Source organism: Dipteris shenzhenensis, chromosome 22 (assembly GCF_047967505.1).
Source record: "Dipteris shenzhenensis isolate YYH24624 ecotype China chromosome 22, Dip_SZ_1.0, whole genome shotgun sequence".
NCBI lineage: Eukaryota > Viridiplantae > Streptophyta > Polypodiopsida > Gleicheniales > Dipteridaceae > Dipteris > Dipteris shenzhenensis.
The window spans coordinates 38,882,493-38,910,312 of NC_141617.1; the positions used below are offsets into that span (position 1 = coordinate 38,882,493).

The 27,820-nt window shown below is 45.8% G+C and overlaps 1 protein-coding gene across 1 annotated transcript in view; it reads left to right on the forward strand.

The window, feature by feature from the left end:
* CPSF100 (cleavage and polyadenylation specificity factor 100) overlaps positions 1 to 27,820 on the forward strand; it is a 105,937-nt gene that overhangs the window by 66,839 nt on the left and 11,278 nt on the right. The window contains exons 12-13 of the mRNA XM_087393598.1: positions 3,560 to 3,658; positions 19,948 to 20,046. Of these exons, the coding sequence (XP_087249724.1) occupies positions 3,560 to 3,658; positions 19,948 to 20,046 (198 nt within the window). The remainder of the gene's footprint in view (positions 1 to 3,559; positions 3,659 to 19,947; positions 20,047 to 27,820) is intronic.

A 27,820-nucleotide genomic window follows, 5' to 3' on the forward strand; every position in this document is an offset into this window, starting at 1 on the left:
GGGTAGCCCTCTCTCTGGGCTGTCATGTGTCTCGGTGTAGAAGATCACATCTCTGTTATGGTATGTCTCCAAGAGTCCCCCTGGGTCGGGACCATAGGGTGCCATTACAATTCCACACTGCCATCCTCAATTTGTTTTGCATACTTGTCCCATCGTTCAGACACCGTCATGTGCTGTCCCCTTCTCCTGCTGCATCTCGTACTTCTTTTTCTGCGCTCTCTCGAATGATCAGCTACCATCTCTGTGAACTGCCCATTTCCCTTCTTGTCTTGCAGCCATCACCCGTACCATTCCTTCCCTTCTATGCTCCTGCTGTAGGAGTGTGAGATCTTCATCTAGAAAGATCTTGGTCCCCTTCAGTGCTGCCCGTGTACTCATAAGGGTGGATCTATCTGTGGTTGTTCGCAGCTTTACAACCAAAGGCCTCGTTGTGGTGCATCTGTTTTACCGTTCACTCCCATCTTGTCAAAGAGGATTTTGGCATCTGACATGGGGCTATCACCTACTGTTAGGCCTCTGACCAGGGCATTCAAACTCTTGCTGTCCCATCGTTTTTCTTCCTCAATTATTTGAGAAATGAGCTCGCTTTTCTTTGGGTTGTGTCTTTCTTTAGGACATCTTTCCATGCAAGCATATCTGCTTTCCCCTTCGGATTTGTTGTGTGAACTCGGCATGTTTCCCTTGTACTGGTGTTTGCAAAGCTGCCGTTTCCTTTTTGAGTTGTTCATTCTCTGATTTCAGCATATCAATGATCTTGCACCCTTCCTCTAACGTCCCCTTTGCATTTTTGAGCTGCTGCATTTGCTCTTTAATGGTGTTCAGCTCCTCGTTAAAAGGTGGCTGAAACTCTACTTCTTCCCAATGTGCACTTGCCTTCAGTTTGTCATCCTCACTTTGGAGGGCAGCAACATGGGCTCCCAATGTCTCAATTTTTGAGGTCAAATTACTGTTTTTTTCATCTAGAGCACGAGTCATGTCCTGCATCATTTTACCTTTCTCACACTTCTCTAGTCTCTTAGCTTCTTGCGTAGGCCTTCAATTTCTATGTCTTGCATCTGACATATTTCCTTGAGTGTTGATATGTAAGACTTAGTGCTCGGGTCTTCTATTTTCTCCGCCTTCGTCTAGATGAGGCTATACTTCTGGTCCTTATAATCCCTTGTTTTCTGGTTGGGTGAACTCTCCTTTGTCCCCATAGTGGCAGCCTTTCTTGACCTGATAGTCTTCTAGCAGGTATAGGTTTGGTGTAGATTGCGAGGGATGAGGAGGCTGGCTACCAAGCTCAGCCTTGGTGTTTTGCAGCCCAAGGCTGCTTCACAAGCAGCAAACAATTGCAATGGACCTCGGGACCCCTTATGTCGCAGTTGAACAGCCCGTGGGACGGCTATGGAGCCTCGGGGCTCACACAAGAGTACCGTGCCTCCTGCGATAGAGGCTTGTGTGTTGGTGGAGGGCTCCCGTGATGCCCCGTGGCACTTTGGGTGCTTGTAGCTCCTGTGCTAGCAGCCAGCAAGCGGCCAGCACGTAGCAAGCAGCAAGCAGCAAAGCAGAGGCGCAGCAATGGCGGGGAGAGCAGATCGGAGCAGAGGCACATCAATGGCGGAGAGAGCAGACGGGAGCAAGCAGCAGCGCGGGGAAGGAGCAGCACGGCAGTATGGGGGGGTGAGCAGCAACAACGCGAGGAGGGAGGGAGCAGCAACAGAGGAGGCGTGAGCGTGCAGGTTGGTTGGGCGGGCAGGCTGGAGCTAGGCAGAGCTAGCGTGGCAGGGAGCTGGAGCCTGGAGCGTGGCGTGGAGCTGGAGCATGGTGGGGAGCTGGAGCGTGGCATGGCGAAGTAGCATGGCGAGGTGAGGTGTGGTGAGTAGTAGTAGTAGCAAGGCGAGGAGGAGCAGCAGCAAGGCGGGGAGGGAGCAGCATGGTACCAAGGCGGAGAGAGAGAGAGAGAGAGGGAGAGAGGGGTGTGTTAACATTCGTGGGAGGCCTCGTGGGCCTATTGGACAATCTGCACAAAAAGAAGACTCATACAAGCCTCAATGGGCTGGAGAAAAGGGCGCACCAGGGCCCTTGATGAGTACCAATCTATGGTGATCTATTGAGCCCAAGAGCTCAAGTTGGGACTCATAAACTGAAGCCCGGCATAGTGGTGGCTCTCCGGTGAGCTGTGAAGATATCTCAGATCTGTGTCTATCGAGCTGTCTCACGGTGTGGCAGGGGACGTGGTCTCCTCGATCTTTGAACCCGCTGAAGAGTGACCCCTCGTCTCTGTCGGTCTCCCCTAAGGAAAGCTGTGATATGTCAGACCTCAATAGAATGTGCTCTGTGTGCTCTTTGTCTCGTTCATGGTCTTTGTGTACCTCTCTCGATGGCACCGTGATTTTGTTGAGGTAGACCATGTTTCCACATCCTGTTTTGAGACAGTGATTTGTAATACAAAACAAGAAAATTTTCACAAACAAAGTGTGTGTGTGTGTGTGAGAGAGAGAGAGAGAGAGAGAGAGAGAGAGAGAGAGAGGGGTGGGGGGGTTGTACTTGACCAATGTTTGTGCTTCTCTTTGGATCTCTATAGTTCGTTTCTAGTCTACAGTGTGTCAGTGTTACCACATCATTTATTGGAATCTGTAGTATCAAGAGATTTGTGAACATCACTTGATGTCATAAGCAAGTGCTATACGGCCTGACTAGCGAGAGAGGTTCCAAACCTGAGAATTTTGTAGTTTTTATTACTTTGAAAACCTGGCTTTGCCAACACCAGGGTGAAATTGCTAAGAATTACCTGCATTGGTTTTGCAAACACAAGATCTTACTTCATATTTATAGCAATTTGTTGAGGCAGAAAAGGCAAAGCGAGCCAGCGAAGGGTAAGATGGGGTAAGGGTCTCAGGGTATGAGGTAATCATATAGCTGGCAGGTTTGCTTTTCATGATTTTTATATAGGGATTCTTGGTTCTTGCAAAGTGAAGGGAAATTTAAAGGGAGGGAAGGTGCTGTTATTGTACTCCTAGGAAATCTACTGTAAGTTCTGTTACTTTTTCCAGACACGTATCGTAGGGAGTAGAAAGACGAGTATAACAGTGGGTGGAACGTTGCCTACAACTTCATGTTGTTCCTCAATGGAATTTTTTGAACATGTCTCAATAGAAGCATATACAAAGCTCGAGCTACAAGATTTTATGGCTAAGATTGTTCACGACCTAATCGCTACCATTGGGAAACAACATGATGTCAATGAAGAACCTAAGGGAGAGTCCACTCAATTACCCAAAGAAAAACAAGAGACAATTCAATCTCCTAAAGCATCATAGCCTCAAGCAGAGTTGCAACTTGCAAAGGAAGAAGAGAATGATTCTATAGCAAAAGCATTACAGTCTCCACCTGAATTAGAGACTCAATGCATTCTTCCTACACAAGAAGTAGAGACTCAATGTGCATTTACATCATCACATCGGTGCAGAAAAATTGTGGCATTATTGTTTAAATTCCAATTTTTAGACAATGAATCTTTCGTCGTATGAACTGTGTTAAGTTTGCAGTGTTGTTTTTTGTTGTCCTTGATTCACAGGTCTCTGGAACTAGGGATGGTGAACCAAGAACAGAATCTGAAGCAGAGGATATGCTGCTTGATGACAAGCCCTCGAAAATTGTTACTGATGATATTCTTGTAAGCATGACAACATACTGTAGTTTCTCTGTTGGAAAACATGCTAGTTTAATTACTGTATGAGTGTTACTCCTCTCGACAAATGTACATGAAATATAATCATGCTATGAATGATTTTAGGTGTTACATGGTTATTGCAAGTTTTAACCCAGGCTTTGGATCTTCATGATTGCACTGTGTGAGTCATGTGAATGGTTCAATTGGTTTAAGGTTCTTTAAAGATACAGGCTATATCGTCTAGCTCTAAAAATATACTAAGGATTAGCTTACTGCTGCTATATGGACATGAAAAAACAAGAGAAAAGAAAGAGGCAGTTGTTGATATAAGTGCACCTGAAAATATCAACATGGAACAGGTTTTTTATCGTTGGGAGGGTGTTAAAAGAAATTGAAGTGCAGGAGGGTCAGAATGAGGTAGTTTTTGATATAAGGGTTTCTGAAATTATCAACACCGTACAGGTTGTAGGGTGAGACTTTGACTTGTGGAGGGTGCTAAAATGAATTAAACTGCATGAGGGTGGGAGAGACTTTGGAACTTTGTTGTGTCTCTATGGAAGGAGAGAAGTAGCTCTATAGAGAAAAGGAAAGAAAGTCACAAAACCACAAGAACTGACAGCACTGTCTAAGGTATTTGCTGCATTAGAGTAATCTTTGTCATATGATGCAGGGTCGTAAGAGACATGCATGCTGCAGTAGATTAATCTTGCAGGGTCGTAAAAGACCGCAAATTGGTGTGGATAGAGTGGTCCAAGGTGCAAGTATGGTACTATGCTAACTTGTGTGACTCCGATCGTGCTCATGATCTCCTCTATCCAACTTGTCGAAGTTGTGACTCTACTTGATAGCCGCTCATAGAGTGTTGGGGCTGCCTAGATAATGTCCTGACGGTACCCAAGATCAAGTACGCAACTAAAAAGTTGGGCTCGTGGTACAATATCGAAGGCTTTGTAGAAATCCACAAAGCAACAATAAACCTTTGCTTTAGTGCTTGTCCCATAGCACTGTGTGCCGCACAAGGAAGGTATAGGAGACAATTTTAGAGAGAGAGAGAGAGAGAGAGAGAGAGTATATTAATGTCCACTGGAGACCGACAGGTCTATGGGACAGCAAAAAAACCATCTAGTACATCTGCTTTAGGGGGGGCACATGGCAGCTCCCAGGGAGTGCAAAAGCAACCCCAATTATTTATAGTAACTACATAATAGTCTGAAAGAGTAATCAGCCATACATCAGTTTAAGACTAAGAGTCTTTTGGTTTGGATTTAAACTCTTTGATTAGTGCTATGCCTTCACCGTAAACTGCCCATTTTCCTTTTTCCCCTTCATTACAGCTATCCCTTCCCATAGAATTTTGCCCTCAAAATTTCACAGCATGGCTGTCCAAAAAGTGCAGCAAACAGCAACATCCATCCTTCCTAGCATGACTTTAGCTAATTCCATTGCCTTATTCTTCAATTGAGCTCATGGAAGTTTGTCAGCTATCCATATGTTGGTCCCTTTCAACTTGTAAGATTGTCGAAGAAGCTTGATCTGTAAATCTGGCGACTTAAGTGTAAGGATAGCATGTCCTCTGGAGTGCCGGATATTAGTTGCTCCGTCATCATCATCATTATTATCATCAACCTTCCATTCAATATTAGGCATGGCTGCTTGGACATGTGCTAAAGCTCACTGAAAGAGTCATCATCTTTGAACCATCCTTCAGGGAGCCCCCCTACTCTAATCTTCGATGCATTATCATGTTTGGCTTCGTGTTCTTTGATCTCTTCTTGGATATCATTCTTGTTTGCCTTTGTGTCAAATTCCTCAATCACTTCTTTCTTGATTGATTGTACTTCAGTACGAACCACATCTTTGACTGTAGAGACTAGTTGAGGAGTAGGAGGAGAACTCTTACATGAGTTCACAACCTCAGCAATTACTGCCTGCTTGCCTAGTCCCTTTAGAACTTGAAGTCGGCGGGCTTTTACTTCTGCCAGCTCAAGCCTTAACTCTCTTACTGCTTGCTGCAAATAATAAATCTGTTCATGTTGCCTAATGATGCATCGTTTGGACCCTTCTTGTTGGTAATTGTGTGCATACGGACTCCGGAGAGGGTATCATGGCTGCAATTGTAGAGTACCGAGTCTTGATAGTTGAGGCTGATGGAGTTGAGGGGGATTTGGCGGAGAGGGTAGGCCATCCATATTGGCTATTTCTGTAGACCCCCCTAGTTGAACCTAACCCTTGGGTTGGGCTGGGGGTTTAGCCCAACTCGGGGTTAGAGAACCTAGGAGCTTGCTACGAGGTGAGAAGAGAACAAGTGATCAATGAGGGACTTTCGGAGATATGAAGTGAAGGAGCTGCTGTTGATGGCGGTGCCGCTGGTGGCGGCTCTGTTGTCTGCAGGAGGCCTCGCGAGCCTATGAAACAAAGTGCAAAACCAAAAGGTAACTCATACAAGCCACTAAGGGCTGAAGCAAAGGGCTCACTAAGGCCTTTGCTGAAAGCTAAAGTGCTAAGCCAGTGAACAAAATAGTAGAGTAGCAAAATAACAAAATATCAGAAGAGTATCAGGTGCTGAGAGCCAACGCTCCTAGTCCATGTCTAGGTTCCATATATCCAAGCAACCTGGTGGCACTCTAATGAGATGTGAGGAGCTCTCGTATCTGTGTCTGTTGAGCAGTCTCTCGATGCGGTGGAGGGCGTGGTCTCCTCGATCTCTGGATCCGGTGGGCTATGTCAAGGGTGACGCCTCATCTCTGGCGGTCACCTATGAGGAGGGCTGAAATAGACCGAACCTCGAATCGTGTGTGCTATGGTCCCTCCCCCCTCCCCGTGTCGCACGTGAAGTGAGTGTCTCTCGTTTGGCAATATCGTTTTTGCGGAGACTCCCACTTCTAATCCATGATGCTCTCATCTCATGAAGCTCCTCTCCCTCAGGCTCATTGGTAGTTGACTCAGATGCATAGAATCTATAACAAGTGTTTGTGGTCTGTCGATCTCGCGGTGACCTGTGGCATCAATCCCTACTGCTCTTTGGTTTGTCGCATTAGTATATCTCTCTATCATCGCATCTCAATCAGATAGAGCCCAACACAAACCTGATTGGGAAAATGGATCAGTTGTGTAAGTGGCAAAAGCCATGCCCCTCTTGAAAGAGGCAATGATATCGCCCCGCCCTCATAGTAGACTGGGTAGATACATAGAAAGTGCTCCTCTATCTCGATTTCCTCCATTCAGCATAGTGTGCAGATCCTCTGCTCTCTGGGTATGGCTGCAGCTCCCCGTGCCTTGATCCTCAGCTGATGTGATGATACTCCCAACTGACTGATGGCGATCCTCAATGCATGTGAGACTCTCCTATCCTCCAGGTACTGAGGTCGGATGACAAGACCGTGCTCCGAGACCCTCACGAAGTGGTCATGGTAGAACTGGATCTTGGTGGGGAACTCCTCTCCCCCCAAGCCCTAGATGTATGGAGCTGGAGGAGGTTCAACCGTATGATACGGTTGATCTCATCTTGTGTGATCATCTCGGGTGATGCATCCATGTTGTACTGAAAGGGGAGAAGTCTGTCCATTTGAATGCTATGACTACCAAACCATGTGGATACCCATGCATACCATGCTGTATCAATACGGCGCTTTGCTAGTCGCCTGGAAGACTCCAATGCTAGCCTCTGTAATCTCCATTGGGATAAGGCCGAGAATCTGTGAAGCAAACAAAACCATTGAAAAAGGGATGGAGGCTAGAATGCCCCTGCTCAACAAACATAGACAAGTGCACCCGATTGGCCCCAAACACCGTGGCGCCCCTTTCGGTATTTCTTTATATTTCACAGTGAAATGATTACAAGTTGCATCTGGGAGACCTTCCCTGCAGCTGAGCATGTAGTCCCAATTCACTGAGCCTTCGCAAGACTTTCAAGCATAGAACACCATCACATAAGTGCACATAAGTGCACTTAACCCATAGGCTCAACCCAAAGGCGTTCTCTTTTTCGAGTGCAATTCCATTGGCTGTCCAGATGCAATCACACTTTACCCCAGCTGCACTCTCTTTGAGTGGTTTCCAGAGGGCATTCACAAAGCTTTTCAAAGCTCCAAAATAAAATCAGCAAAGTACCCAACCAAAAAATGACTCATGTAGCACTGCCTGGGCACCTGTGAACCAAGAAAGAGGCAGTACACGAGGCCAACCAATAGCTTATGGCAAAAAGAAATTGCAGCAGCAAAATCACAACTCACCAAGCCCTGAAAACTCGAACCAAGTCCTCAATCACTAAGAGGACATAGTAGCCAATGCCCAATTGCATTCTCAGCCAAAGAGGAGTGGAAAGGCATGAAGAAAGAGCATTGACAAGAGCCGACCAGCAAGAATTCCACTGAAAAATGCGAAAAGAAGCACTTTTGTTGCAAAGAAGTGGGAGTTCTCGGACTCAAAAGAAGCGTGCTTCAGAGAGGAATGCATTGAGAAGGTTTTGGAGAAGTTTCATCGCCGGAAAGTCCTCCAAAATTGAGAAAAACCAGTCAACCAGCGCGTGGGACCACTCGAAATTCAACAGAAAGCTGTAGCTTTGCAAGAGGAGAGGCCCAGGAGGCTGTAGAAGCAAAAAGGTCCAGAAAAAGCCACTTTTGCAAATTCGACCAGCAAAAGAAGTGCTCAGCTCTGCCCATTCTACCAAACACACGGAGGGAAAAGTGTATCACTGCGAAGGGGAGGCAGAGGGGAAGCCATCGGGCCAAATGGAAGTTGAGGAATCCAAATGGGTGAGGAGTTATGAAGAAAAACGGAATTCAGCTGAAGGAGGTTGAAAAACTAGTCCAAAATCTCAACAAAGGGAGAAGATGAGAGAAAACCACACATGTGAAGTTTAGAAGGCCCAAGAAGGTCCAGGAATGGCAAAGGAGCATGTAAAAGGCACTAGAGCCACCTGGAACTCTAGGGGGGCCAGTGAAGGTACATGGCCCTCTAGGGGGTCCATTAAAAATGCCACATCATCATTTCTCAACAACCACTCTTTTAATTCCTTGGAATGCCTTTGGGCCTAGGGATTAATTACGCTTATGTACTAGGCACCATACCGCGTTTAATTACACATTATTAAGCCCATGCTTGGACTTTTAAAACCAAAGTTGTCACGGTCTTGTAGTACATTAAAGTACTTAGAATTTCACGCCTTTGTGATAGGTCATGTTGAACTCTGCCTGTATAATCTGATGGGGGATCGAGGGCTTGCTTCGAATCATCCTAGACTCTATAATTACCTATAGCCTCTCAAATCTCTTCCACTGTGTCGCTGAAATATCACTCCCCCAGAATTGGCAGTCAGTCTCACAAGCATGTCAAAAAGCCACCCTTCGTCGGAGGGTCCTGGAATTGTGCCTCGAGGAACCGCCTCTCTAGTCGGGCCAGAGCACCCTGTCCTCGTGTGAGTTGTGCCGTACTTGCATTGATCATCGTGAAACCTGGTCCGGTGAACACTACCCCCAAATATGTGTAAGACTGTAGTATCTCCACTGGCTCGTCTTAGTATGTGAAGCTATGGTGACGGGACACTGCTCGTGAGGTGTTGAAGATCGTAGCCTTGGTTTTCCCAAGGTTAACTATCAAGTCTCTGTCTCTGCAGAACATCTCTAGAACCTCTAGATGTTTTTGCAATCCCTCTGTTGAGGATGATATGTGAACCATCTCCACCTAGGCGGTCTACAAAGTAAGTAATCTCATCGATATAGAGTCCGAAGAGAGTCGTTGAGAGGTTCCAGCCTTGTTTCACTCCGATAGTGCTCTCAACCCAGTCTGATAGACCTCTTGGGGCACATACCCTTCCTCTGACGGAGTCATATAGACTCATGACCCCCCAGATCATGATCTCTGGGAGCTGCAACTCCTGTAACCTCATGATCAGGCGAGAACGTGGGGCAATATCAAATGCCTTACGATGGCTCAACTTAGCCTCGTCAATGATAGCTCTCACGGTTAAAATGTGGTCCAGGGTGGACTGTTGTCTCCGAAAACCTGCCTGCCCAACAGCTGGCTGCCCCTTACCCTTTGTGTGGCTGCTGATCTCCCTCTCTAGTACCGACCCATATATCTTAGCCAGAGTGTGGCTAATCGGCTAATCATAAGAGTGCGGTAGTTCCCAGTGTCCATGAAATCACGTGCCTTGTGTATCGGTACTGTGGTGGTGGTGCTCCAAGTAGGGGGGAAGCCATGGCATTTGGCATGGTTGAACAATTGTGCTAGGACCAGAGTCAAGACCTCCTGCCCATGTGCAAAGTGCTCAGTGCATAGTCTCTCATGATTTGGTGATCTCCGGTTATGAAGCCAGAGAAGAGCAGCTCGTATATTCTGTGCAGTAAACAAGTGACACATAGTGGCTCTAGGCATAGAGGACATATCAAGTGGTGTCTGGCCCAGGACATCATAGAGAGAGTCTGCATATGCATGCTAGAGTGCTAGATCTGTGATGGGGATGGGCGACTTTCCCTTCGACAAGAGCCCCCATCACGTGGTAGGATCTCCTCTGCGAAAGGATGAGATCACCTCATCCATCTTGTGTATGAAGAAGCCCGCTTCTTACACTGTGTCACTTGGCATGAGATCCGTTGTGCCTTCGGTGAAGTCAAATGTCCCAACGCTCGCTCATGTGTGAGATGGGCTCTCATCTCTCTATCTCTCTGCATGTACGAGGTCCATGCCCTCTCCAAGTAAGATTGGAAGCTCAAAAGCTGGGTGGCTCACGTACACCGGGTCAAGAGCACGGTCAAAATGTATCTGAACGTGAGTGGGTGGCGGGGGGGCTCTGCTCATGCCTGGCATGGTGGTCGATATGTAGAAGGCAAGGTATGAGTGGTCAGTCTCGAGTGGAGGAGGAGGAATAAAATCGCATATCCGTGGTGCAAATGCTAGTGGATCCAATAGGTAGTCGAGTGTACTTCTTCCCCGCCATATGGGAAACAAGTGAGCCCACCAGATGATGGCCATCTTCGGAGCCCGCTATATATGATCAAGTCATGGATAGCCCCCAACTCGAGTAGATGCCTCCCATATGTTGTCACTGGTGCATCTGTATCTGCCGACTGCCTCACGATCCCTAGCTCTGCTACATCCATCTCCGGTGGTGACTTCTCGTGCATAAGATGATGTGTTTGGGAGAAAGTAACACACTGCAATGAAAATTGGGCGTGTATCTGGTAGCTGAACTCGCACCCACATATGTCATGCGTGCTCCTCTCTCCGGATCATAGATATGAGTGGTCTTAGATTTCCTAGATATATGTCGTCAATGCCAGCAGCCCTCTTTCCGGGCTTTCATGGGTCTCAGTGTAGAAGATCATGTCTCTGCCGGTGTGTGTTTCCAAGAAACCCCCCGGGGTCGGACCAAAGGGTACCCATTGCAATTCTACACTGCTATTCTCAGCCCCCCTTGTGCCCTCATCTCCTGGGTCTGACACTGCCATGTGCTGTCCATCTCCCCCTCTTCTCTTTCTTCCCTTTCCTCCCGTTCTGCTACTCTCTGTGATAATCACTTTCCCATCTGTGTAGACAGCCCATTTACCTGCATCCCTTGCTGACATAACACACACCATTCCCTCTCTCTGATGCTCCTGCTGTAGCAATGTGAGGTCATCGTCCAAGTATATTCTTGTCCCTTTTAAGGTTGCCCTGATACTCATGAGGGTAGACCTGTCCATTGCTGTCCGGAATTTCATTATAAGGGGTCTTGCTGGGGCCTTGGCTTTGCCAACTCTCCATGCTATCTCACGTGTGAGGTTGACCCCCATCTTGGTGAACAAGGTTTTGGCATCTAACATAGGGGCATCTCCAACTTTTAAGGTTCTAACCAAGACATTCAAAACATTGCTGCTCCTCTTTTCTTCCTCTAGAGCCTCAGAGATAATTTCTTCTTGGGGGCAGCCGCACCTTTCTTAACCACATTCTTCCTTTCTAACATATCTGCTTCCTCTTCGGTGATTTGCTTTGTAAATTCAGCATGCTTTCCTTGTATGGTTGTCTGCAAGGCTGCCATCTCCTTCTTGAGCTTCTCATTCTTGAATTTCAGTTCTTCCATTGCCTTGTGTGCCCCTTCTCGTGTTCCTTGCGTGTCTCTTAGTTGCTGTAATTCTGTCCCCATGGCTTGCATTTTGTCCTTAAGGCTGGTCTTTTCAGTCTCCCATGCTTCCTTCTCCTCCTCCCACTCATCCTTCTTGTTTCTCTCCTTTCTCCATTCATCATGCATACACCCTCCTTGCTTCTTGATTTCATTGAGTTATCAACATATGCTTTCTTTGTCATCAATGTCACGTTGGTGGTCTCGAGGCTATCTACTTTCTCAATCAAGGCCATACAGATTTTTCTAAGGTGAGTCAAGACCTTAGAGGTATTTTTAGGTGGTGACCCTGCCATGTAAGCTGTCATTGCACTTTCAAGATCTTTTATGTAGCTTCGTGTCGTCATTATAACAGTGTATGAAGCTGCTCACTGTTTATTGCATGCTCCACAAATGAAAGGCAAGGAAGTTGCTTCCCTGGGGACCTCCAAGTGTGTTGGTAATCCTTTGCTATCCTTTCTTTGACTTTGTACTGTCACATCCGCTAGTGGAGCATTCCTCTCTTCGTTTTCTTGGTGTTAATGCTGACGTTCTTGGTTTTCTCGCTGTCCTTGCGGGTTTGGAGCTGGTGGGAGCTGCAAATTCGAATTTGGTGGAAGCTGCAAAAACTTTATTGGCCCAAGAGCTAGGCGGGGATGTGATGGGGGTCTCCCGGGACACGTGAAGGCAGGCCTCAAGGGTTTGCAGGGGCTAGAGACAGCCCCATGTGAATTGTAGGCGCAACTTTATGCGCCAGTGGGGGAGGCAAGGGCTAGAGGAGCCCCCGTGAGCTGCAGGCACAGCCCTAGGCGTAGCTCTATGTGACAGGAGGGGCGGCAATGGCAGGCAGCTTCTTCGCGACAACAATTGCCATGGCGGAAAGAAGAGGGCGCAGGTGAGGCCAATGGGCTCGCTACAACAGCCCTGGACGCCCCCCGCAACACAGCTAGGTAGGTTGAGGATGGAGGGGGCTGGTGGGGGAGGAAAGAGAGATAGAGAGTTTATTAAAAGTCTTCAAAAGAATGAAGGGTATATGAGACTGAAAGAAGCCTGATACAACAAGCCGCAAGGGTGGAGCCTCTGATCGGGCATCATCGCCCATGATAAATTACAATCACAAGAAACGTTTCATATGTTTTGTCGTTTTGACATGTTTTGTTTCACTTTTCGGACGAAATGGATAGGTCTCGAATCAATACTTAATATATACAAGGATAGGGGTAACTAAGATATGTTATATTTACGTTTAGAGTGAACAAAGAGTTGTAAAAGTTAGGACACCTAAAAAGGAAATTCAAAGTACAAACAATTCTTCAAATGTATTTAAATTCAAACTTTCAATCTCCTTTTTCAAGCTCGGATAGATTTTGAAATGATACTAAATATATACAAGGACAGGGGAAAATAAGATAGAGAAATCAAGTCTAAAAAGGAAATTCAAAACACAAACACATTCTTCAAATTTATTTAAATTCAAGCTTCGTTCCCTTTCTCAAGTTTCAACTTTAGACCATTTAATATTTATGGAGTCAAAACTTAAAAGCATATGGATTGTAGAAAAAACAAGGTGAAACTGGGGCGAAAATGTGCATGTGATTTGGGCTCGATAGAGGTTTCGTTGAGAGCATTTCATCCTGTTTGAAAACGTTTCGTCTGTTCGTCTGTTCGTCATTTTGAGGTTTTGACGGGACGAAACGGATTTTCATGTGTCTATGCGATGAATATAACATAATCATATCATATCAAATCTAATACATGAGAGAAATTAGGAGCCCGTGGTCAGGGTGGAAGCTCAAGGGGAGCCCAACAATGAATGAGGTTGCACTGACATGAAACTTGTAATATAGTGCTGACGATGGTGTGTGTTGTGACCTACTGTGGTCTCTTAGTGGCGGCTCTACGTTTGACAAGGGCCATTGTAACCCTTGTTGGTCGTGCCCCTAACATGATCCGCGCATCAACTTGTTGTTGGGTCTATCGTGTTACGGGCTTTGGATCTTGGCCCGCCGTCAGCCACCCGGATGTGCTAGTCTTTGGTCGTCGATGTTGGTCTGTGTGATTTGGCTAAACTTTGTGATCATGTTCGAGTGACAAAGTGCACACAAAAGTAGACTCATACAAGCCTTGGTGGGCTAGAGCAAAGGGCACGCTAGGGCCCTTGTTGAGTTCTAATCTATGCTAGCAAAATCATAATCAATCAATCAAGTACAACCTGAATCAAGTCCATCTCGGAGCTGGGACTTAGAAACCGAATCCCGGCACAAGCAATGGCTCCCTCGTGAGCTGTGAAAATATATTATATCTGTGTTTGTTGAGCTGACTCGCGTTGTGGCGGGAGATGCGGTCTTCTCGATCTCTAAACTCTCTGGGCTATGTCTAGAGTGACCCCTCGTCTCCTATCCTTGAGATATTGGGGCCTGATGATGAATCCTTCCTCCGATACTCCAGAATGTGCAATGGATCTTGGTGGGAAGCTCCTGGTCCCCTCCCCAAGTCTGAGATGTATGGAGTTAGAGGAGATTTAAACGTATGATACGGTTGATCTCATCCAGTGGGATCGACTCTTAGGAGGTGCGTCCATGCTGTATTGAAAGGGGGAAAGTCTGTGCATTTGGAATCTGGATACCGTGGCTGGCAAGCCATGTGGATATACGTGCATACCATGTGTTTGCCCTGCGCTCTGCTAGTCGTCTGGATGACTCCAAGGCCAGCCTCGGAAGTCTCCAGGGAGGTAAGTCCCAAACTCTGTGTATGAATGAGAGAGAGAGAGAGAGAGAGAGAGATGATTATATTAAAGTCCGCATGACACCCTTCATGATTTATGGATTGGTGATCACTATCAACTGATAGTGACCCCTTACATCTTGTGAGAGAAAATATTGCAAACTTATCATATAGTATTACTATTTCGATCATTTGGGTCGCTGCACCGAGTGATGGGAGGCCAGCCGGTTTCTCTGACAGCTACCCTAGTAGCCATCTTGCAAGGACATCATTTCACTTTGTGCGCCGTTTGGGAGTGCGGTACTCTAGATTTGAGAGCAACCGCCGAAAGGCGGAAGCGCTTTTGCCAGGCTTGGCCTACATGAATCTTCTACATCCTTTTCGCCGCGAGGGGTGTTCGCTGGATGTATAGACCACCATCTTGGTTGCTAGCTCATGTTTTGAAATGTCTCTAAGCACTGTGCCGTGAGATTCGAAAATAGGTGGGATTCCCTATAGCTGGCAATCTTTTTCTTTGTGTACTTTCATCGACAGATCCTTTTGGAAGCTGTTTGTATGGTGTTTTCTGGCATTACCTTTTCTCTAGAACAAAAGAAGAAGAAGAAGGGTGACGAGAAGAGGAGGAAGTCCAATCAAGAATTAGAAGAGTCGAACTGGTACCAAATGTGGTAGTAACGGAGGAGCTTTTCTTGGTAACAACTTCGAGTGTTGCTGAGGTAAGATTTGTAGACCTCAGTGTACCAGTATGTATGTTTGAAATTGAAAGATGGTCTGGAGAGGAACCAACAACATTTGTGGAGATGAAGGATAGCATAGAGTGGTCAGAATGCTCTAAGCGCAAAGCTGGCACGAGGGAAGTCTCTTTCAAAGTAAGTCAGAGTCAGATGCACAGAAGTTATGAGTGCCTGCATGAGGTACATGGCTTGTTTTCAGAGCAAGCAAACAAATGGGTGGATCTATTGATATGCATATTCATAGTGTATTCATTTAGACCTTAGTAGCATGTTGTGGGCAGAAACTTTGCTGTATGTTTCTCAGGTAATGAGAGATTGAAGGGTGAAAGCCTTCCTGGAAGGTAGAGAGGGAAGAATTGGGGCGTCTTTGAAGCTCAATTGTAGGTTGCTTGAAGATGGACTTGATGAGCGTGTTGAAGCCTTGGTGGTGGAGATGGAGACATCTATAGGTGAAAGGAGTATGCTGTCACCGGAAGATCAATTACTTGAGAGCTCATTCGGAGCTCATGGTCCAGGTTTTCAGAGATACAATTGGGCTAGAGACTGGGCTAGAGACTGTGTGGATCGCGGGTCTCATTGATCAACTGGGTTACTTGGCTGTGGATAGTGCCATAGTGAAGGTAGGTTGAAACAGACCTCGGGAGCGTGGTACTAGGAAGACTCTAGGCTGTCCTTCGATAATGAGGGGAACAACTGGATGATGGTTGTACCAAGATTGATCAAAATCACTAGCGGGTTGGTGACTGAAGATGGTGGTGCCACAAAACCTGTGGTACTACCAGGATTTTACTTTTGTACTAGGGTGGTTTGCTTGCAACGGACTGTACCTGGAGGAGCAGGAGATGCGGGTTGAAAGACCTAAGAACGAGGACGACTCTGACATGTTCTAGAGGGCTTCTCCATGGATCCAATGCATCATCTACATCGATGTGTGGGATTGGCTTATGGTGTGTCGGTGAGAGAAGGTGTTGGAGTTTGGTAGGTCACCTCCCCCCTTGTGAGCCCCCAGATGAGGAGAGCATGGGGGAGGTGTGCCAATAGGAACTTATAGAGGCTGCAGGGGCAAAACTGAGAAAGAATGTAGGGCTACCACATGGGCAGCATTCTACCTGCCACATGGGCAACAAGGAATAATATCCAGACCCGAGGTGTCTTGCTGCTTTCCTCCACGAGGCACTTCGACATAGAGAGCATCTATTTAGGGTGCGGAGACAGGCTTCCCACACACAATCCGATCCCTCACAGAGCAGGATTACTGAGTTTTTCTAGTCAAACTGCATGGACCACACAAAACCCTGGCGGGAAATGCAACAGAGACCCAGAGTGCGAGACATGCCATACTCGACGGCAGATAACCACGCAGATTACACTTGGCGACCTCCCCTCCCTGTTCAGACCTAGAGCACGGCGTGCAAGAGTTATAGTAGCTTTGGTAAGGAGCATACCTTTAGGACTTAGCACTCAGCTTGGGTGATGATTCTCGCTTAGTAGCTCCATCCTTCTGCTTGTTTTGCATCAGGTTTTTATTAGTCTCATAGACCCATCGGTCTTTTGTAGACTTTAATAAACTTTCTTTCTTTCTTTCTATCTTCAGCACTGTTTTTTGTCTGCACATCTCTCTCTCTCTCTCTACACTAGTACACACCATAGAAAGAATTTGGATTTGATTTTAACACTGTATGATTTCTAGGCAATATCACTTTGTTTATCTTTCGCTGTGGGTGCATCAACTGTAGGAAGCAATCTCCACCTCTCTTTTCTAATAGACATGTCATGGCTTGTCTAGTGTTTGAGGTGCATGACCTGAGTGCTATACCCTTGAGAAGCTTTATGGGTATAAGCCAACCTTGGCATAATTGAAGGTGTTTGGCTATGTATGTTATGTGCATGTGCCAAATGAGGTAAGAAAGAAAATGGAGCTCAAGGTTGTAATATGTGTTTTTTTGGGATATCCATATGAAAGAAAGGGGTATAAATGCTATGACCCCACTACAAGACAAGTATATGAAAGTTGGGATGTAAGGTTTAGTGAGCATGAACCTTGGTATCAGCCCAAGGCGATTATGGTTGAAGATGAATACATGCCTAAGGTTGAGAAACCAAAATCATAGCTAGCCGTCCCTTCAAGTATGGATATGATAGGACCATTTTAACAAGATGAAAATGTTGATAGTGTGAATCCTTGGAGTGGTAGAATTAATGGGGAGTATGTATGTGGATCCTATCTAAAATCTTAATATCTCTAGAACATATTAGAGATTTGTCACGGGCTCGCTTGATTCCTCTCTGTATGTCGTACTCGGTGGTGACGTGATGCTGCATAATCCTGAAACATATGCATCCATCAACTCAACTATTCAAAACAGATACATTTAGTTCCCCTTCCCACCGCAGATGGTTTATTCATATCCATCAGTATTCAGATAGGAGTATAGTAACTAAATATTTCAATGTTTCAAAGCACAGATTTAGTTTCTCATTGTTGATTGGCAGGCTTGGCATGCCTACTTTTCTTTATGTGTCTAGTATACCCTTTATAGATGCAAGAAAGTGAGGAATTTCAGTTTTTTAATTTCATTGGCCTTTATGACGTTATACAGGAGGTACCATTGCCTTTTCACCGGGGGAATTACTGACATGAGTTGAGTAATTGGCTCCCAGGTCAGTGGTATGTTGCACTCTTTGTCACGAGGTCACTCGACTCACGTCCAGGCCCATGAGACATACAACGCCACATGGCCCCAGACAACAGGAGCTCACAAACTCCTTCACACGAAAAGAAGTGACTGGGAGACGCAACTGTGACCCTGACTTTCAGACACGTCAAGTGCAAGAGGTTTTTTGTGAGGTCATTGATAATTTTAGGAAATGATTTCCTACTTTGACTTATAAGGACATTAATGTGGAATTAAGTGGCATCTAGGTAACTCTAGCTAGTTTGTACTTGAGTGATGGATTCACCTAGGTGCAGTGGGTATTAGCTACAGTAATTAACCTTTGCGGCCAAGGGCGTGGTAACTAGCATCTATAGGGAGGTCTAAGATGATTTATCAAAGCTTGGTAGGGGATGCAGCTATATAAAGTGGTTTGCTCATTATTTGGCTACTGATCATTGTGCTTTCTGTGTCGCAACATGGAGCATGATATGCTTTGCTGTGTCATACTGATATGGGACGTCACAGTTCCAATTGTGAGCTAAGGCTTGGGAGTGGAACCTTAGACCTTCATCTCGGGGGTGATCTAGTGTATTCAGGGTCTATGGATGGGAGATGAGCCTGGTGCCCTTAGCTATAATCTGTCACCAATCTTGTGTTTCATGTAGTGACTCGTGAGTTGTTCAATTCAAGGTGTTTACCAAGGTTGGAACTTCATAGGCCTATTGTGTATGCAGCCATTAGTTGTTGCAGTTTTTATTGCATGCAGTGCATCTTTAGGAGAGTGTCGGCATTTGGTATTCTTTAACGATTCATGTGGGTGTGCATTTGTGGTCTACTTGTGGGAGTGAGAGGACAGCACAGGGGGTTTTTATTGTGAGTTGTTCAATTCAAGGTGTTTACCAAGGTTGGAACTTCATAGGTCTATTGTGTATGCAGCCATTAGTTGTTGCAGTTTTTATTGCATGCAGTGCATCTTTAGGAGAGTGTCGGCATTTGGTATTCTTTAACGATTCATTTGGGTGTGCATTTGTGGTCTACTTGTGGGAGTGAGAGGACAGCACAGGGGGAGTGGGGGGGGGAAAGGCAATCGGTAGGAAGACAAAATGGTGGACGGGAGAACAAGGCAAGGAGGGAGGAACAGCTAAAGAGAAAGGGAGGAGCAGAGAATTACAACAAGTGTTGTAGGACCAAGCAGGTACAGAGGGTGGAGAGGGGTGATAGGGGGGGAACGAGGAGGTGGTAGCTGGGCACGGGGTTTTGGAGAGCATGACTAGGGGCGGAAGCAAGGAAGGGGCAGCGCAGATGGACTGCGGGTAGGATGAAGGGTTGTCAACAGAGCAAGGCCCATAGGAAATAAGAAAAGGGAGCACAAATTATGGTTGGTTCAAAGTAGGTTGCTGTATAAGTTCAGCATATACAAGGAGATACACAACATGTTCAGGGTTCAAGGTAGCAAAACAACATAGCCTTGGCCACTGAATTAAATAAAAAAAGGTACATCGTTCAGGACGTTGTCTGGATAAACATCAATGCAATCCACTCCATTTCTATAGGTTTGTGGATAAACATCAATGCAATCGACTCCATTTCAATAGGGCCAAATGTTTGAATAGCCCTCATTAGGCAGTTCAAATCTAAACCAAAAGACTCTCAGTCTTAAAATGATGTATGGCCGATTATTTATGTTTCTTTTAGGATATAATCTAGGTATTCTAAATAATTGGAGTTGCTTTCTGCTCTCCTTGGGAGCTTCTATGTGCCCTCCCTAAGCTGATGTACTAGATGGTTTTTCTATTGTCCATAGACCTTTGGTCTCCCGTGGACGTTAATAGACTTTCTTTCTTTCTTTCTCTCTTTCTTTCTTCTTTAAAGAATCTGAAAACTATTGGTACTTGAGGATTTCCCCTGCAATGGAGAGATGATCATAAACTTTAACGTAAAGACAAAAACTTTACTCTTGTTAATATCTTTTCTACAGCGATTGCTAGTCATTAGACTAGGATGTGACATGATAAAAGATTTATCACAATGGGAGTTATTAAGGATGTGTCGATTGCTGGTTGTTTCTGAATCAGTACAATTTTGTGATTCATTATGCAGGTTCAAGTTCGATGTTCTTTGCAATATATGGATTTCGAAGGGCGGTCAGATGGACGCTCCATTAAAACTATATTGGCTCATGTGGTCCCTTTGAAGCTTGTAAGTTTATGTGTGTAGTGTTTGTATTGGGATTATAAAAATTAGCTAGGAATTGCCTAGCTAATCATGTTTTGAGTTAGTCTGAACTATTGTATTGAGAATATATATCTCTATATTGTGTGTTTAAGTTTTTGGTGACACTTGTTTGTATACTTATGTTTTGGCCTAGAACTGATAGTTTGATTTTTGGCCACATAAATCTAGTAGGTTCTTAGTTCCATTTGATGCATAAAATAGAGTCTGATCTATACATTTCTGTGCCTTGAATTTGTATTTTGAAGATTTATGCATGTGTCTGTCTATGTACAATACGTATATATAGATCTCTCTCTCTCTATATATATATGTGTGTGTGTGTGTGTGTGTGTGTGTGTGTACGCGTGTGTGCGTGTTTAGAGAAGATCTCTCTCTCTCTCTCTCTCTCTCTATATATATATATATATATATATATATATATACGTCTGTGTGTGTGTGTGCATGGGTCAGATCTTGGGCGCTCTGGACCATATGGAAAGATAGGAATCAACGAGTCTTTCATGAGCCCACCTCTTCCATGTCTTTGTACTTTCGCATGTCACTCAAGCAATCACTCTATGATTGCTTGTCTGTTAAGCAGATAGACTATGCTGTCTACTTGTCTTATACTGAGATTTTCTGATTTTGTATTGGCTGATCTCTGCTTGGAGACGGTCTTTTCGTAATATAAAGGTACATGGATTTCACGAAAAAGAAGTGCGTATTTGGAGAAGATCTCAATATAGGACAAGTATAAATCTTGATCTATAGACCCTGTTTGTAGGCAGTCATAAAAAGATTGCTGCAAACAGTGTCTGAAGAAATGGTCAGCTGAGAAAATTGTATTTCAGCACATTCTGCTTTGGGATGCTAACTCTGTAATATAAAGGCAAAATTCTCACAAAAAACACAAAGGTGTGTGTGTGCGTGTTTGGAGATTCAAAGTTCCTCTTCGCCAGCAGGTTTTTTTATGGTGGGTGATGCTGGTAGTAACTGGCATAGGTGTTTGTGGAGAAATTGTTCAGTCTTAATAGGATTCCGGCTGAGATTGTTAATGATCGTTATCCTAGGTTCATGAGTCATTTCTGGCAATAAGTGTTTAAGAAGTTGGACACTGAACTCAGCATGAGTTCATTTTGATCATTTGGAGTGAGAATTGTCGAAGGAGAGGTATCTTCCCTTGCGGGATGGAGCGCTTGGGCCAGCTTCATCTTCGGGCTACTGTAGCCTAGAAACCTCGACCGGAGCTTCAGCTCCAGTGATTTCATACCTTTGAAGAGCCAACTTATGCCAAGCATTGCCCTAGTGTGGATAGTCCTTAATGGATAGTGGATAGTCCTTTCAATGAATTGAGTAGGACTATGTTGCCTCTGTCCTAGAGCCTCTAATAAAGGCCCATCCGATTCTTTGGTAAATCTGATGCTCTCTAATAATTGGTTTCCCTATCCAATTAGCATTCATTACCAAATGCTTCAAGAGCAAGTTGTGCTCACCCCCTCTCGGTTTACCTGGGAAAACCCTCCCCGTTGCCCTTCTCGGTTGTGTATTCAGAAATACCCTTATTGAGATGGAGATTCCCTTGGTCTCATTCTGTGAGGATAAAGTCCTGAATCTCGATTCCGCTGGGCTTTCTTTCCCACAGCGTGTGTGTGTATGTGTTTCGGAAGGTCTAGGTCTTTTGGGTGTGTGTAGCTGTTTTCTTCATATTAGGGTTTCCCTTTTTCGCTTTCTCGTTGCTGGAAGACAAGAGTCGTTCAAGCAATCGCCTTTGCGTGTGGGATTTTCCGCCTATTCTTTGCTTCATTCCTTTCGCTATACGTACTCCTTCTTGTAGCTTTTGTAGGGCTGCTTTCTGTCTCCTTTACTCACTTCCCTTTCCCCTTTTGTTCTTGCACATAACCTTTGTGAGTGGCCTGCAATTCTCAGCGCACTTTTCCATACTCGGTTGTTGTCCTTATTTGTTGTCCATATCCAGTTAGGCTTGCAAGCTTTGCCTCTCTTTACAGCCTGCATATCCTCTCCCCTTTGTGCTTTTTTGGAGGCTATCTACTTCTTACAAATGGAGACACTTCAATACCATTGAGGGGATCTTAAGTGCCGTCAGATGCTTACTTCAGATGCTCTAGAGAATCGCCTCAATCCTGATCTTCGATCTTTTGCAGATACATTACATTAGGGCTTTTCTGAAATTAACAATGCTTGGGTTTAGCAGTCAGATCTAGTGTCTCAAATCTGGGCCATGTTCTCTACGCACAAAAAAGCAATGACTTGAAGAGGAATACCTGTTCTTGAAAAGCCCCCATCCACTGTGAACAAACCAGGGGCCTGTCATTTGTATCCATCCAATCATGGGTAAGGTTGTATCTATCTGAAGTATCCTCCCTACAGCTCCTCAGAGGTGACTGTCCAATTGCTGTTGACGGTCTTTTGGAAGCCTTTTGAAGGCTTTCTAAGAACCTATAGGGCCTCGCTCCCACCTTGACCACTGCATATAGTGAGACAAACCAAGCTACATACCATGCTCATTAAGTGTATTGTCATTCCACATGATAGGCTGTCTGTCAATCTCTTCGAGAGAGGTATTTCTGAAGATGGCCCAAGCTTTTAGAATAGCGACCATAAGTGGGGAGGAAGGAGATTTGAGACGGGCTGAAGTGAAGATTCATCTGGTGTTTGCCCATCCAGTCTCCACTTAAGGAGGGGCTGCAGGTCTTAATACCAAGCCGTGGCCAGCAAAATTTGGTTAACAAGCACCACCTTGGATGCAAGGCCCAGCCTGGCTGAGCTCCAAAAAAGGAGTTTCCTCCTAATGCTCTCCAATACCGGAGCAAATTGCTGCGAAGAAGAGATGCCCATACCAACCTGGCATCCTAGGCACCTGACTGACACACCCCTCTGAGTCCAAATGAAGCCCAAATCAGCCCCCTAGTCCAGAGTGTCATCGTCATTAATCCAAAAGCCATTGGACTTGTTCCAATTAATGTGAGCACCTGCTGCAATACAAAACAAATCCAAGGCTGTCTTGAAAGAAGTGAGAGTCTGAGAGAGGTCTCCAAGAATCGTAGTGTCATCTGCTAGCTCACAATCCATTAGGTCCTCCTCTTGTTTGAGCGGTGTCTGAGCCCAAGAATGTCAGCTCAAGATCTAAGAAAAACGCTCATAGCCTCAGTCACAAATAGGAAAAGAAAAGGGGCAAGAGGGCATCCTGAGGAGTGATAAGGAAATCTGAAATCTCTCTCTCCTAACCCCTCCGATAAGCACCTGGTTGTGGACCGATAAGCACCTGGCTGTGGGCTAATCTGTACAAGGACGAATCTGATCCATGCATTTGAAATCCAAAATGATGCAGGGTGCCCTCTAAGAAATCCCAATCTACCCTGTCATAGGCTTTTTTAAAGTCCCAGAGTAGAATGGATAGCTTTTGTCCGCTTTGCGTGGCCAATGCAAAAGCTTCCCAAAAAGAGAATATATTATAAAAAATGCTTCTAACATGAACAAATCTTGTTTGCATATCATGAATAAGATCTGGAAGTATGGGATGCAACCGCAAGCTGATTGCTTTTGCCAAGATTTTGTAGCAACTGCCTAATAGAGTGATAGGTCTCCATTGTGACACTAAATTTCTGCACCTCCCTTTTGGGATTAAATGTATGAGATCCTTTGTAAGTGAGTCGGGTACCTCACCAGAGTCCAAACACCCTGTAGGGCTGAGGTGATGTGATCCCCAATCATATCTCAAAAGGTTAGGAAAAAAGAGTGTAAGCCCATTTGAACTTGGGCACTTCCCCTTATGAAGGTGGCCTCGCTACCTGGATCTGCTAAGAGAAAAGAGGCATAAAAATCTGTAGCTATGCGCATGACGACATTTGGATCTGACTGCAATACTCTGTCTGAGTCAATGAGCTGAGAAACACCCTCTCTACTATGCTTGGAGCCATGAGTAGAGAAGAAATGCTTATTGGACTCTACCTCCCATCTAGATCGAGAAGGACTCTTGTTCATGAAAGGCGTACTCTGCTCTCTGATCCAACAAAATCTGCTGATGAGCCCTTGCTGTAGCAATGCACTCGTGAATCCAAGCATCTTGGGGTCTCTTCCGATGTTCCCTCTACAAGGTTGCCAACTGTTGGTGAACACCAATCTCACGTCTCTTGGTACCATAGTTACTAGGGAACGTGCACGCCAACCCCCTAGGGAACGGAAAAGCCAAAATCCTAGGGGACGAGAACGGGAAGGGAACGCCACATCACCATACTCATTAAAAAGTGCACTATCCACACAATTGCTTTTGGATGAAATTTGGAGTCAGAATGTCAAGACACAAACAAAATCTTGATTATAGATGAATTGGGACTCCAAATTTGGAGTGAGAAAGGACATAAACAAAATCCTAATGATAGACAAGACTTAAGTTGGGGAATGGCATAGGGAACGTTCCCTAGACGTTCCATAGGTGTTCTCCAGCGTTCCGTAGCCATTATAGAAGTCTGACGTTCCATAGGCGTTCCATAACCATTTCTGAAGGGAACGCCATTTCAGCGTTCCACAGCTACGTAACGGGGTTCCCTGGCAACTATGCCTGGTACTAGCAACCAGATGGTAAAAGTCACTAATATCGGAGAGGGTTGCTGCCGTAGGTGAAGGGGAGGGCACTCCTCCCTGCACGTGAGAAACCCAGATCCGTAAAGCTGCCTCTGTGAGGTCCTGCTCTGCATAAAGGCATCAAGAATCCTAATACCGGCACATCGTCCTCTCAACTGCGGCTCAGAAACCATCAACACCACTGGAAAGTGATATGAAGTGGAAACCCCAGGGGTGTGCATACTGATCCTTCTCTATCCAAGGCCTAATCATCAACATAAAACTGGTCAATCCGTGCATGGATAGGCATTTGCGGCCTCCTGTTCGAGCAAGAAAAGAGGAGTGACTATGACTGACTGTGAAAGGCATCATCCAACCAACCATCTCTACCATTGAAACTGAAAAGGAAGGCATCCCAAGCTGCCCTCTCTACAGAATGGATGCCACCCTCTCTGCTCCCTTTTTTATCTGAGAGTAACTCCACCATGCTAAAGTCCCCTCCAATGACCCAAGAATCTGCAATGGGGGCCCAGAAGAGCAACTCCTTCCAGAACAGGATACGATCCCCTCCATCATTGGGGACGTAGAAGTTGAGGAATCCAACCTTATGTCCCCCAATCGGATGAAGTTTTCTGGATTAGCTCTCTGTGGCGGCAATGAGGGACGCCACCAAGGCCCTGTATGTTCCAACTAATAATCCTCACTAATGGGAGGATATAGCATGGAACATCTTACCCGCCGACCTAGTGGCAGAAACAAATCCCTCAATGGGGGAAGACCTGCTCGACGAGCGAGGGAGGGAACCAAGTGGGGAAATTCCACGGGGGGAAGTACACGTCCACCTGAGGAAGAAGACACCTTGTCAACAGAAACCCCAACCATTGTCTCACCGAAAGTAGAAGGCACAAAGTCCTCCTCTGAGAAGTCCATGAAATTTGGCAGGGGCTCGAAAAAGTTCCTGTGAATCAAACCTGACATCGAGGTGCGAAGAACCCATATCGAGGGAAGCGGATCAACAATGTACACAACCCCCTACCAGAGAATAATCATGTGCTTGGTCAAGGAGAGGGGATACCACTGAGTTAGGGGGAGAACCTGCAACGTGGGCTGCAATGGATTGTGTGAGGTGCAACATCAGTGGGAATAACCAGAAGATGAATATCCAAAGCTCTTGTGGAGATGGGGTCCCGAATGGCGGCCTCTCGACCTAGAGGAGATGGAGGCCGTACACGAACCGGAACCCATCGGGGTGCTGTAGGTGCCACTGGAGTGGGTGGAGGCGGTATCGAAGGAGCACTTTGAAGTAAGGGAGTTGTACCACCACCTTGTCGTGGTCGAGGAGGAGCTGCTGAAACTATACCACCTCCTGTCGAAGCCGAGGGAGAGTTGTAACAGAAGGCTTTTTGGGCCTCTTCTTTTTTTTAGGGCAATCCTTGACGAAATGCCCAAAGGTCCCGCAGATCCTACATTGGTCATGTCTGCTTGCGATCTCCACTCTCTGTTGAAAGAAAGAACCACCTGGACGCTGAAGCATGATATGATCATCCGATAAATTAGGGTCCATAGAGAGGACACAAACTCTAGGAACCCTGTCAAACCTGATCACCTCTGTAGCTGTCAAGGGCAAACTAGGGAGGGGGGGATTTCAAACCAAAGTGCTCCCCAATCACAGTTGGGAGTAGGCGATGGTAAACCTAGGGGAGGAGACCAAGAAATCTAACGAAAAGTGAAAACCCCTGCTTGTCCTCAACAGGGTCAAAGCCCAGCGTGAAAGACTCAAAGAAAATCTTTCTATGTCCTAGGTGCAAGTACCCGGCTTTGAGTACAGCGCGCGTAGCCTCCAGTGAATAAAAAACCACTTGTAAGAAACCTCGTCCTACCGTAAGCACCCAGTCCTTGGCTTGGGACCTGGAAGGGTGAAACCCATGCGATAAAATTGGTAGAGCTTTCAAGCTCTACATCCTTCTTGAGTAGCTGCAACTCGTCTTTTGAAAATCTAACTGTTTTTGCGGCCGGTGGAAGCGGATTAGGACTGGTTGAGTGAAAATCCATCGCCAATCGAGGTGAGAAGGCCAATTCAAACACATTTGAAACAATCCATGTGTCACTTTTGCTGCGGTCAAGAGGAGAGAAAGAGGCAAGAAAAAAAGGAGGGGTAGAAGAGGCGAGGAAGAGGTGGGCTGAGGAGGCAAGATGTAGTGAAAGGAGGCGGGGAGGGCGCTGAGGAGACGAGGCAAGAAACGGGGGGCTGAGGGTGTGGAGTAGGGAGGCGGGGAGGGGATGAGGTAGGAAGGTGGGGAGGGAGTGGGACAAGGATGCGGGGAGGGGACGGGGTAGGGAGGTGGGGAGGGGGCGAGGTAGGGGAGGGGATAGGATAGGGAGGCGGGGAGGGGGCTTAGGAAGAGCGGGCTAGGGAGGCGGGGAGGAGAGGAGAGGGCATGGCAGGGTTGGATGAGGGGAGGAGGGAGGGGGGGACTGAGGGGAGGGAGGTGCTGAGGGAAGGCAAGGGACGAGAAGGAGGGGGGTTGAGGAGGGCAACAGGGGGTGCACGGGGAGGTGCAGCAGCTCCCAAGAAAGTCCAATGTCTTTTTGGTAGATCTGGATTGGGCATGTAATCAATTTTCTTCGGAGATGCAGATTTTGATTAAAGAGTATGAAAGTGTTATTTCGGTGATTTACGGTCTAAAGGGGCTGATGCAAAGCTTCAGATTCAACATTATTACTGTGATGCAACAACACAGATTGCCTTCCAGTGAGCAAGCTGATTTTCATGCTGCTCTTATTTGCTTGGCTCAAAATGATTAAAGGAAGTGGCAGCTCCGCTCCCGCCAAGAAACCATGCAGGATACATGCTGTTCATCTAAATCTTTTTTTAAAAGCCTCCATACTTCCCCCTTCTGAATGCGTCAATTTTATGGGCAAAAACCTATGAGCAGGTTTATCCGAGCGTGTTTTTCAAGAGATTTAAAAAATTGTATTTCTTTAGGAAACATGGTTTTTACACTTTTATTTTCACTAGAAGTAGATCCCTTTATCATAAAAATATACAGACTAGTCACTCATTCTTTTTTACACAACATAAATTTTCTTATTTATAGACATCCCTTTGTACCCCTGTTATTACCTTAAAAAGGTGTTGAAAAAATAATTTCTTTAAGAAACATCCCTCATAATCACT